At 38.5% G+C, this 13,625-nt stretch overlaps 1 protein-coding gene across 2 annotated transcripts in view; it reads left to right on the forward strand.

Moving 5' to 3' along the window:
* The first annotated feature begins 276 nt into the window (after positions 1-276).
* Positions 277-13,625, forward strand: part of ppp1r12c (protein phosphatase 1, regulatory subunit 12C) — a 54,000-nt gene continuing 40,651 nt past the window's right edge. The window contains exons 1-4 of one of the 2 annotated variants that reach the window (XM_059571304.1): positions 277-421; positions 598-773; positions 1,288-1,447; positions 13,143-13,273. In XM_059571304.1, the coding sequence (XP_059427287.1) occupies positions 607-773; positions 1,288-1,447; positions 13,143-13,273 (458 nt within the window). In that variant the 5' untranslated portion in view covers positions 277-421; positions 598-606. Of the gene's footprint in view, positions 483-597; positions 774-1,287; positions 1,448-13,142; positions 13,274-13,625 lie in introns of both variants that reach the window. The other variant, XM_059571305.1, reaches the window with a different exon arrangement.

The following is a 13,625-nucleotide window of genomic DNA, read 5'->3' on the forward strand; positions in this document are numbered from 1 at the left end:
TTTATTTTGTTTTTTAAATTTCTTTAGTCTCCACAACTAGGGCAACATATATGATGTACAATCTTACACAATTTAGTCTACCAAATATTTTGCCCCATGACTCTTAACTGCAGCATAATAATTAAAATGTAAAATACGTTTGAAAAGGGAAGTGCTAAAACATTACATTTTGGTGGCATAATATTAAACTTTAATTTTAAAAATTAAATACTTTAATCGTGTACCCCAAGGAGCTGAAACCTCATTCGTGGTGGCTACACAACCCCCGGAAGCTGATAAGGAGCTCTACTGTGCCCTCTTCAGCCTGGAGGTGGAACTGAAGTTTTGATCTCTTACCTGAAGCCTTTAACGTCATGGCAATTACATAAAATCTTTGTCTGGTTCTTGAACTGTACTGGTCATCGAAATCTCCGATCGGCAGGTATTTTTAAGAGGACAGAAATGAACGTTAATGACTGGTTGGATGTTTTTAGTAACTTCCTGTGAGTGTGATGAGGAAGTGTAAACAGCAGACATGGAGGGCGTGTCTCTGATATATGTTCCTGTACGTTAGCTGTTGTGATCATGGGGATTTCTCTTAAAAATATGTGTCTTTAGTGCTGGATTATGGGGGATGCGGCGGTAGCGAAGCGTCGGGAGCAGCTGACTCGTTGGTCGGGCTCAAGTACGGATAGAGAGCCGGCGGTGCCTCGGAGTCGCTGGAGAGGAGAGACGAGCACCGGGGCTTCTGATGGAGGCAGAACAGACACCACTGAGCAGCAGAAAAAAAACAGGTTTTGAGATTCATGACCACAATAATGACAACCAACACAAAGAGAACGTTTCAGCATTAATTAGTTAATAAATAGTTCCTCGATGTAAACGATCATGTCCGAAAAAAGAAGTTTATTTGTTTCTCAGCTTAACTCTTTAATGAAGATCTCCAGATTTAGTTTGCTATTTTGGCTATCAAGGACCATCTGCCATGCATTGGATTACTATCCCGCTAGAATGTAGCCTATTTAGTGATTAGTTTTCATTCATAACGCATTAAAGAACCAATACAAATGTAAAATATTGTTCCTAGAATTGATGGTTGCTAAAGATGAAGGTTGCATTTGAGACTGTTGAAAACGAATTAAACTATTTGAGTAGGAATGTGCATCCAAAGCCTCCAATACTTATTCTAACTTGCTTCTGATGTTTCATATATTATGTTAGAGTCTGACTCTGTATATGTTACTAATTCGTTTTTGAGGTGTCTGATGCTAAATACCATTCTAGACAGCATGTCTCTCCCTCTCTCAGGTGGCGAGTGAGATTTGAGAAGTCTGCAGAGTTCCTAGCAGTGTGTGCTAGTGGCGACACCGAGGAGGCGAAGGTGATGCTGGGAGAAGCAAGAGTGCAGAATGGAGAAGATGATATGGTTAACTGTGCCAACACAGATGGAATAACAGCTTTACACCAGGTCAGAATCTTACTGCATTTTTAATCCATTTACTGAACATATAATTTGTCTGATGTCTCCACATGCATGCCACACTGTTATTTTGCAAAAAAAATTTCAGGAACTTCACAGTCTCTTTTATATATATATATATATATATATATATATATATAAATTAGGGGTGTAACGTACGCAAAAATCACGGTTCGGTATGTCCCTCGGTTTTAAAGTCACGGTTCGGTTCATTTTCGGTACAGTAAGGGAAACAAATGCAAACATTAAACTGCAGGTTGTTTATTACTAGAAACTTTTTTTAACAATTTGTTTACACTTTTTTAAAATACTTTTTAATAAAATATATATAAAATAAAAAAAGAATAAGAAATAAAATACTGCTGCAAAGTTCTCCACTAATTAAAATACTCTGTCTCAAACCAATATCATATAATAAAATATAATGAAAAATATAAATAAATAACTATGATTACAGTGCAGCATTACCAATCCCAGCTTGTAGACCTGCTCATATTTAAAATATATATATATATATATATAACTTTTCCAAAGTGTAAAATGCAGCATCAACGGTCTCATTTTTTTTTTTAGACCTGCTCAGATTTCGTTATTGCGTTGGACCGATCAGAATTAAGAGCAAAGGTCTGTTTAAATGCTGACGGGAGCTGCGTTTGAATTACAATCGTTTTTTTCCCTAGTTGTAGTATAGTTCACACTCGCGTGATGCCTTTTGAAAACCTTAGGCCGGTGACACACTGGCATATTGCACCTGTCAAACATAGTCTATTTTGCCTAGGCTTTATATTTATGCTCAACATGAAGTATTGTTGTCGTGAAGACAAGATCCTGGTCTGTTGGCGGTCTCCCTCTATGTCCCCTACAGTAGCAGCAGCGCGCCAGCGCCGCGTCAGGCACGATTCTGGTGTGTAAAGACACAGAAAATGCGAAGCAGGTGTCACGCACCTGACATGCAGCAGAAACGCCACGGTCACGCCACGCAGCCAGTGTGTCACCGGTCTTAGAATAAGCTGCAGGGCGGGATTTGCGCTGAACGCGGAGACTTCCGCCACTTAATATGTTCGTTTGGAAACACGAAAATGTACTTATGTTCCGCATACAAAATATTGCATTCAGTCATTCGGTACACACGTGCACCGTACCGAAAGCCCTGTACCGAAACGGTCCGGTACGAATACACGTACCGTTACACCCCTAATATAAATATAGAAAAAGTATGCTCAGTGTATTGGTACTATACTGGGTAATAATTGGTTAATTGGCTGTTATTAGAGGATTTTTGTTTATTTGACGATATTGGGTATGGCATGCTCCTTTTTCCCCTATTTTAACACTTATAGTCGTGGCCAAAAGTTTTGAGAATTACATAACTATTAGTTTTCAAAAAGTTTGCTGCTAAACTGCTTTTAGATCTTTGTTTCAGTTGTTTCTGTGATGTACTGAAATATAATTACAAGCACAATCACTTCTTGGTGTTTGTCAGAATTAGTGGGTTTTTGTTTGTCCACCCGCCTCTTGAGGATTGACCACAAGTTCTCAATGGGATTAAGATCTGGGGAGTTTCAAGGCCATGGACCCAAAATTTCAACATTCTGGTCCCCGAGCCACTTAGTTATCACTTTTGCCTTATGGCACGGTGCTCCATCGTGCTGGAAAAAATGCATTGTTCTTCAACAAAACCGTTGTTGAATTGTTGGAAGAAGTTGCTGTTGGAGGGTGTTTTGGTACCATTCTTTATTCATGGCTGTGTTTTTGGGCAGAATTGTGAGTGAGCCCACTCCCTTGGATGAGAAGCAACCCCACACATGAATGGTGTCAGGATGCTTTACTGTTGGCATGACACAGGACTGATGGTAGCGCTCACCTTTTCTTCTCCGGACAAGCCTTTTTCCAGATGCCCCAAACAATCGGAAAGGGGCTTCATCGGAGAATATGACTTTGCCCCAGTCGTCAGCAGTCCAATCACTATACTTTCTGCAGAAGATCAATCTGTCCCTGATGTTTTTTTTGGAGAGAAGTGGCTTCTTTGCTGCCCTTCTTGACACCAGGCCATCTTCCAAAAGTCTTCGCCTCACTGTGCTTGCAGATGCGCTCACACCTGCCTGCTGCCATTCCAGAGCAAGCTTTGCACTGGTGGCACTCCGATCCCGCAGCTGAATCCTCTTTAGGAGACGATCCTGGCGCTTGCTGGACTTTCTTGGATGCCCTGAAGCCTTCTTTACAAGAATTTAACCTCTTTCCTTGAAGTTCTTGATGATCCTATAAATTGTTGATTTAGGTGCAATCTTAGTAGCCACAAAATCCTTGCCTGTGAAGCCATTTTTATGCAATGCAATGATGGCTGCACGCGTTTCTTTGCAGGTCACCATGGTTAACAATGGAAGAACAATGATTTCAAGCATCACCCTCATTTTAACGTGTCAAGTCTGCCATTCTAACCCAATCAGCCTGACATAATGAGCCTTGTGCTCGTCAACATTCTCACCTGAGTTAACAGTTAATTTTCATGGCAAAGAAGGACTATGCAATTCATCTGATCACTCTTCATAACATTCTGGAGTATATGCAAATTGCTATTATAAAAACTTAAGCAGCAACTTTTCCAATTTCCAATATTTATGTAATTCTCAAAACTTTTGGCCACAACTGTAGTTAGGCTCTGATTTCACCTGGTATAAGGATGTGTTTTCAGTGATCCGATCAAAAATGGTTAGTGGAGGAGCATTGTTGTTTTCAGCTTGTATTAATTTGTGTCTCAAATGCATCTTTTGTGATCGGACGTATTCAAGATTCACTCTCAATTATCACACCCGGTTTAAAAAAAACTATTGAAAAGGTGGTCTTTGATTTTGATCGTAATCTGTGTATTTTGGTACAACTCATAAAAGATCACACACTGTAAACCCGGATAAGTAGAATCTACTTTAAAAAACTGAGGTAACTCGTTGCCTTAAAATTTTTAAGTAATGAAGCATTAGTTGAATAAGTGAAGTGGACTACGTTTAATGTACTTAAGCCCACAATGGAATGGAATAGAACATTTAAGTTGAATTTACTTATAACTGAGTTACAGTAACTGAAGAAACTTAGTTTAAACAATCATTCCCCACCCATTTATTTAACTCAGCTTGTTAAGTAAGCATTACTCCATTACCAATTCAGCTAAATTGTATATTGTAACTGACCCAACTTAACGTTTAGTTCCTGAAACTCAAAATATCTTTCAATCAATAGAGCCATGTAAAATAAATACATACATCTGCAACATTACACTGATCCAATTTTATTTTTATTGAACATGTCTTTTTTTTTTAGCAACAAAAGAAACAAAGCCATGACCTAATAGGTTTCTAGTGTGTAGTTTCCTCTGTGATGGCACATTACAAATTTGAAATTGGAAATTTAACACCAATAGTTCAATTTAACACTTTGTCAGTGTATATATGGATACTTCCACACGAGTGTTAAATCAACACTTTCAAAAGTGTTGACACTTGCAACACCAATAATGTAACACTATTATGGTGTTAAAATATATATATATATATATATATATATATATAGAGAGAGAGAGAGATACATTAATTCACAAAACGATGCATGTTTACACTTATTTATTTTAACTGAAACATTATAAATCTTTTTCCCTGCACCAAAATGTCTTCACATTCAGTGTTTTCAATACATATAAAGAACATACTTTACAACAATTAAAACAATGTCAAAGCAAATCAGTGCAAAGGCACAAAAAACGTATTTGGTCCATATGTATTCTCAATTTAATCAGGTTTATAGTGCTTACATGTATCTGCTTTTCAAGCTTAGATTTTTTTGTGTCACATTTTTATTAATCTTTTTTGTGCAATTTTGTGCAATTCAGAGTGAACTGAACTAATAGTGTCTCATGAACACACAGTTATGCACAGAGACCAACAATCAAGTCTGGATGTTTGTTAAATAATATGAAAAAGTTCAGTATGTTTCTGATTCTTTTTACGATTCCTGAATTCCATGCTAATCTCACTGCGCTGAGGGCTCTGTCTATCAAAATGAATACGCATAAATGGGACAGCACATAAATAAATGACAGTACCAAAAAAATCATATCTAATCTGTAGTTCACGCAGAAAATATATGAAAATATATGAAATATGAAATATGATATAGTATATATGAAAATATATGAAACATACACATACATACATATTTATGGAAAAAAATAACTCAAATCCAATATATTGACACTCAACATTATGAAAACATTATGAAAAATTAAATTAATGCTTAGTATAATGACAAAATTTGGTTAGGAGACATGCAAGAAACAATTAACATTACTGATATTGCTATTTTGACATCAAATTTAATCTGTGAGAAATGTTTCAGATCGTCTAGGCATGCACAGCATACAAATATCATTACTAAATAATATTATTTTATGAAATACATATAGTAAATGAAGTAAAACACTTACTTTCCGTGTTTTCCTTGTTAAAACCAACTTCCCCGTCTGCTCCGCTTCGCAAGTGAAAGAAAATATCTCTCTGAGGAAAGTGTAGGTGTTAACTTCATGTGCGAGGGAATGTATTATCGCGAGAGTCTACGTGACCGGATGGGAAGACTGTTTTTCCGATGTGTAGGTTTGGCGGGGTTTGTGAGGTGGGAGAAAAATAAAGAACCTTGTGCAGAACCACGTCGTGTCAGTGGCTATTTTCATGGTAGCAGAGGATGGTTTCCAACTATAGAGTACCGCCTAAGCTTGACGAAGCCAGACCATATGAGTGCTGGAAAAATGAAATTAGTATTTGGAAACTTGTTACGGATTTGGACAAGAAGAAGCAGGCACTCGCGGTGGTGTTGGGGCTCGAGGGGCGAGCCAGAGAGACCGCTTTGGATCTGATCGATCTGAACGAAGACAACGGTATGGAAACCTTGCTAGCTAAGCTGGACTCCGTATTCTTGAGAGAAGAAAAAGACCGCGCTTATGAAGCGTACTCTCATTTCGACTCGATTTCCAAAGACAGCGCGGTGTCCATGGCAGACTACATCATAGACTTTGAGCAGAGATACAACCACATGAAAAAGTACAACATGACCCTGCCTGATGCTGTGTTAGCGTTTAAACTACTGGACACGGCTTGTCTTGAAGAGAAGAGTAGGCAGCTAGCACTTACAGCGTGCACGGATTTAACATTCGCATCCATGAAGTCAGCGTTAAAACGGATTTTCGGAGGAAAAACCAGTGGAGCAAGCGGAGGCAGCGAGACTCAAGATGCGGCGTTTTTCACGGAGCAGAGGCCACCGGGTAAATTCAGACGGAACAACAGCCAGTCACAGAGCAGACAGTGGCAGCCACAGCAAGGTACAAACCCACTCGACAAATATGGTAAGCGAACAAAATGCGTAATTTGTCAGAGCACGTACCATTGGGCCAAAGACTGTCCTCATCGGAGAAATGAAGTAAAGCTAGCAGAAGATGAAAATGTCGAAGAGTGTAACATTACACTGTTTACAAAAGTTATGACGGACTCTGAGATCTTCCTAACTGAATCACTGGGATCAGCTATCATTGACACAGCATGCACACGTACTGTTTGTGGTGAAAAGTGGCTGGATAGTTACATGAAAGACCTGAGCCAAAGCCAAATAAACAAACTGATGCAAACAGAATCTTCAAGCTGCAGACCTTTCAGATTTGGTGATGGTCAGGTGGTACACTCCAACAGAAAGGTAAAGCTTCCCGCTAAGATCGGACCAACAAAATGTCACATTGAAACGGAAGTTGTTCCTGTTGATATTCCTTTACTGATGAGCAAAATGGCTCTAAAGAGAGCAGGAACTGTTTTAGACATGGAGAATGACAAAGTTGTCATGTTCAAGCAACCAGTGCCTCTTGAGCTCACTAGTTCGGGACACTACTGTGTTGACATTAGAGATGGTAATACTGAAGTAGACACCAATGAAAGTGAAGTTCTTGTCATCACAGCAGAGATGTCTACAAAAGAGAAGCGTAAAGTTCTCCTGAAGCTTCACAAGCAGTTTGGCCATGCCTCTGCAGACCGGCTGCAGAGGCTTATCCTCAGCTCTGGAAATACTGACAAAGACTGTCCAGTTATTCTGCAAGAGATCATCCGTAACTGTGAGGTATGTCAAAGATATAGCAGGACCAAGCCCAGGCCTGCTGTTGGTTTGCCTTTAGCCTCAGAGTACAATGAGACGGTGGCAATGGATTTACATGAGCTGGAACCTGGCATATGGTACCTCCACATCATCGACCATTTCACACGCTTCAGCGCTGGAAACATTGTGAGAACAAAGAAAGCCTCTGAGATTGTCAACTCTTTCATTCACTCGTGGATAAGTGTTCATGGTGCCCCAAAACGAGTATACACTGACAACGGTGGCGAGTTCAACAATGAGGAGTTAAGAGAGATGGCAGAAAAATTCAACATTGAGATGAAGACTACAGCGGCATACAGTCCTTGGAGCAACGGGCTGCTGGAGAGACACAACATGACTCTGACTGAGATCCTCCTGAAGGTGAAAAGGGAAAACGGGTGTGGCTGGCAGATTGCTCTAGACTGGGCTCTAATGGCCAAAAACAGTATGATCAATGTGCATGGTTATAGTTCACACCAGCTGGTGTTTGGTCACAATCCTAATCTTCCCTCCGTTTTGGTTAATAAACTGCCTGCTCTAGAAGGCACTTCTATGAGTACTAGAGTAGGACAGCACCTAGCAGCATTGCATGCATCCAGAAGAGCATTCTCAGAAAGAATAAAAAGAGCTTTACGAAAGCAGCTCAGGCCTACAGATGAAAAGTATGAGACAGGAGACAGAGTGTACTACAAACGAGCAGACAGTACAGAGTGGAAAGGTCCTGCTGTAGTTATCGGTCAAGATGGCTCTGTAGTGTTTGTCAGACATGGTGGTATCCTTGTCAGAGTACACCAGTCCAGGCTGAATAAAGTTAATGCACAGGATGAGGATACACCTGTACTACCTGATATCCCTGAAAATAGTAAAGAAAAAGAAAATGTAATACACACTGATGTGTCAGAGAATTCAGATGATGAAATGACTGTTAATAGAGAAGTGCAAATCCCTGAAAACACAGAAACAGATGATAGAGAAGATGTGAGACAAACTAATGAGACAGAGAGGGATGCTACTAATACAGTGGGTTCCACTGGTGTCAAACTGAGAACAGGTCAGACAGTGACATTTACAAACAGAGATGATGGTACTAAACACACTGCCAGAGTTTTAGGCAGAGCAGGGAAAGCAAAAGGGCAATATAGAAACTGGTACAATGTGCAGTATCTTGAACCAAATGGCAGCGAGAGTCAAAAGGAAGCTTTAGACATGTCACAAGTTGATGATCTTCTCACTGAATGTGAGAACACCGATGGTGATGTACTTATTACCAAAGACATCTCTTTTGATGCTGCTAAACAGCAAGAGATTGAAAACTGGCAAAATAATAATGTTTACGAAGAAGTCACAGACAAAGGTCAGAAATGTATCTCTACTAGATGGGTCTGTACGTTAAAGGAAACTTCTAGTGGTGTTGTTCCCAAAGCCCGCCTTGTGGCGAGAGGTTTTGAAGAAGTCAATATGCATGAATTACAAAAAGATTCTCCCACATGTGCATCAGAGTCACTCAGGCTGCTGTTAGCTGTTATTTGTCAAAACAAATGGCAAGTGAATTCTATGGATATTAAGTCTGCTTTTTTGCAGGGAATGGAACTCTCAAGAGACATTTACATTCGTCCCCCACCAGAAGCGAGCGTGGAGAATGTGTTGTGGAAACTAAAGAAATGTGTGTATGGACTTGCAGATGCTTCCCTCTACTGGTACAACAAGGTCAAAGAACTCATGCTCAACAGTGGTGGTAAAATGTCACGGGTTGATCCTGCAGTGTTTTATTGGCAGAATGAGCAGTCTGAGGTGACAGGAGTACTGGCATGCCATGTGGATGATTTTTTTTGGGCAGGTTCAGAGCATTTTGTAACTAATGTCATCCCTGTACTTAAATCTGCATTTCACGTGGGTCGTGAAGAGCATGAGAGTTTTTCACATGTGGGGATGAACATTGCTACTGTGGGTGGTGTAGTGCAGGTGCATCAGCACAGTTATATTGAAAACCTACAACCAGTTCACTTACAGGCAACACGTGCTGTACAGAGAGAGGCCCCACTAAATGAGAAAGAAAGAGAACAACTCAGATCCAAAATAGGACAGGTTCTGTGGGTTGCTAAACAAACAAGACCAGATGTTATGTTTGACACATGTAGCCTAGCATCCAACATTAAGAATGCTACTGTTCAGTCCATACATGAAGTGAACAGAGTGATCCGTAAACTTAAGTCAGAGAAGGTAACACTTAAGTTTCAATACTTGGGCAACAGTGATGATTTGAGTTTGGTGGTATTCAGTGATGCTTCACTGGGCAATCTTCCAGATGGAGGTACACAGGGTGGGGCTCTAATTGCCCTCATGGAAAAAACAGGAAAGTTCTCTCCACTGTTTTGGCAATCTAAGAAAATCAGACGTGTGGTAAGAAGCACACTGGCAGGAGAAACCCTTGCCATGTCAGATGGTATTGACAATGCTATGTTCTTGGCTATGCTCTACTCTGAGCTCACTACTGGTAAAGCTGATCTTAATGCTCTTCCTCTTATCTGTGTTACTGATAAACATTCCCTGTTTGACGCTCTTAAGTCTACAAAACAGGTCACAGAGAAGAGACTAAGATTAGAAATAAGTGGTGTCAAAGAGCTCATACATGCTAACAAAATCAAAGAAGTGCGTTGGTCAAAAGCCAAGTCACAACTTGCTGACTGTTTGACGAAAAAAGGTGTTTCCTCTCTTATGCTTCTTAAAGCGCTGTATGAGGGTGTATGGAAACTGTAAAATCTGGTCCTTTGAGCATCTATCTGGGTACAGTTTTTTTTGTTTAAATACGCAAACTCACTTAAATGTTACTGTGTTCTGAAAATAATTTTTTTGTGTGACAATGTTTTATGTCAAAATCACCCGTTCATTTTTTTTATGTAAAGAAGAGAGTGAGATTGTTAACTTCATGTGCGAGGGAATGTATTATCGCGAGAGTCTACGTGACCGGATGGGAAGACTGTTTTTCCGGTGTGTAGGTTTGGCGGGGTTTGTGAGGTGGGAGAAAAATAAAGAACCTTGTGCAGAACCACGTCGTGTCAGTGGCTATTTTCAGTAGGAGCACACAACATATTAATGTCGCCATTAAATCAATATGCTGTTATGAAATAGATATTTTAAATGAGGTAAAATGCTTACTTCTGGTCTTTTCCGCGTCTGCACCATGGTCTGCCTGCACAGCCATTCAAATCTGTGAGGAACCGTTAGGCTCGTTTCAAATATATACACTCACAGCATTTAAATACCACCAAGTAATATCATCTTATAAAATACATGTAAACAAGGTAAATCACTTACTTATGGTGTTTTCCTTTGATAAAAAATGAATTCCCCGTCTTCTCCCCATCGTGAGTGGAAGAAAATATCTCTCTTGAGGAAAAGATTTGGAGTGAAGCACATAAATATCGCTAAAAACCAATATGATGTTATTAAACACATTTTAAATGAGATAAAACACTTACTTTTTAGATTTCACATATAGAAATTAAATGACGTCCTCGTCTGTTCCGCATCGTGAGTGAAAGGAAATGTCCTTGAGAATTTTTTTTGCGCACACAGCAAATAAATGTCATTATAAAACGATATGATATTACAAAACCCATTTTATGAGTAAGATTATACACTTTATTTCGCCGTATTCGGTTCTCATACGAGCCGGGTTGTGAGCACACGAGCAAATGTCCCGGATGTGACTATTAACACTCTAAGGTAACTCTGAGTATTTACACCTGCCAGAGGGGGCTGTTTACAATAGCTAAAATTCAACACCACAACTTTAACACTTTACTCTAAAAGTCCCCAACACTAGGATTTCAAATCTGGATAATTTGCTGTGAAGAAAAAAAAAAAAATCTCTTCCTCTTTACCTCCAATCATTACAATATTGTACTGCGCCTCTTCGAGGTTTCATCAATTTTACGTTAACATCAGGGACACAACAATTACATCCGGAAATCACAAACTTACCAGTGACTCCATGGAAAATATTTCACGATTTCAGATTTAGTTTTTGACCCTATGAACCGTTGGACACGCCTTGGCATGAGACGGGATGGGAGGGCATGACACGGGAAGCGCCAGGCTGCAGCCAGTCCTTGTTAGTAACAGGCAAAACTTGATGATATTGAGTTGATTGAGCTCAAACACATAATTACAATAAGATAGGACATGAAAAAGTTCAGCTTACTCAGAATTAACAAGTAATGTCAATAAATTAGAAACATTTAAGTAATATGAACTCAATCTCTTTGAGTTGAATCAAAATCTGGGTTTACAGTGCATAGCAATTACATTACCGTTCAAAAGTTTGGGGTTAGTAAGATTTTTAAGCAGCACAACCATTTTTAACAAATAATAATAAGAAAGAATTCTTGAGTACAAAATCAGCATATTCAAATGATTTTTTATTGATGATGTGACATACGGCCACTGAAAATGGAGCTTTCACATTAGAGAAATAAGAAAAATTTTAAATATTTCACAATATATATATTTACATGTATTTTTTACATATGCACCATTGATTAACATAAGTCTTCTTTTTTCAGAAACATAAAAAAATTGTATGTGCATTACATATTAGATAACTGTAAATACAATGTGGTAATGTGCGTTTTTGGCAACCTTGTGTGCCTCAATTGTCAAGGTCCGTAAAGCCCGAATGATAACTATAAAGATAGTTTTAAAATCATTCTCAATATTAAATAATAGCAGAGTCCACACTACAGCTATAATGATAAAGGCACAGAGAAACAATATCATTTGAATCGCTTACAGAACGATTTTTTTCCATTTGATGAACTATACAAACATTGACACCAAATCAGAATCCATCCTGCTATAACGAGCTCAAATTTAGAGGGACAGACGAGCATGTGCTTAGAATAAACCGATGATATCGTCTGCTTGTGTGGACGTTAATATAGGTATCTTTATAGTTATCGTTCTTGGTGTGAACAGGCTTTAAGTCTTTAACAACAAGGCAAGGTTAGTTCATGCCTTGTAATAAATAAAGCTTGACACCCAAAAATTCATAAATATATGTTTTATTATTCATATGTTAATGGAAAATATTAAATATTTCAATGCAAAATAATGATTGTGATGTGTAAATATACATTACATGTATTCAGAATGTATGGAAAACACATTATTACATTTTTCTTGATAGTATTATTTTAAAAGTATTTTTTTTTTAATTTTTTGTTGAAAAAAGTATAAAAAAAATTTCAAAGCGCACTTTTCGGAAAGGTTGGCATATGTGTTTAAACTTGGTTTAAAAATTTGTTGTTATTTGTTTTATTTGTCATTGACCCATATTATAATACTTACATTTCCTTTAAATGTTTTCCTTTAAATTTTAGTTTTTGGTGTTTGAATTAATTTTTGATTTTGCACGTATGACCATTTATTGGTTATCAGCCATAACATGACTGTAAATGTAGTATTTTAATTGTGGTGCATTTCTATAAAAATCTGATGGACTGTACGTGGTGTTCTTCCCCAGGCCTGTATTGATGGCAGTATGGAGATGGTGGAATTTCTTCTGTCTCGGGGAGCCAATGTTAACCAGGTGGACAGTGAGGGTTGGACTCCTCTTCATGTGGCTGCATCATGTGGAAACCTGGAGATAACAGAGTATGTTATGACTGAATTTAGGGCTGCACAATAAATCGCATGCGATATTTAATGTGCATCTTGTTGTGGTTTTGCGCAGCTTGTCAGTCAAGTCAAGTCAAGTCACCTTTATTTATATAGCGCTTTAAACAAAATACATTGCGTCAAAGCAACTGAACAAGATTCATTAGGAAAACAGTGTGTCAATAATGCAAAATGACAGTTAAAAGCAGTTCATCATTGAATTCAGTGATGTCATCTTTGTTCAGTTTAAAAAGTGTCTGTGCTTTTTTTTTTTGCAATCAAGTCAACGATATCGCTGTAGATTGACCTCGGAATAAGAGAGAAACAGACTAATATTAGCGTAAATGCC

Source organism: Carassius carassius, chromosome 17, assembly GCF_963082965.1.
Source record: "Carassius carassius chromosome 17, fCarCar2.1, whole genome shotgun sequence".
Taxonomy (NCBI): Eukaryota; Metazoa; Chordata; class Actinopteri; order Cypriniformes; family Cyprinidae; genus Carassius; species Carassius carassius.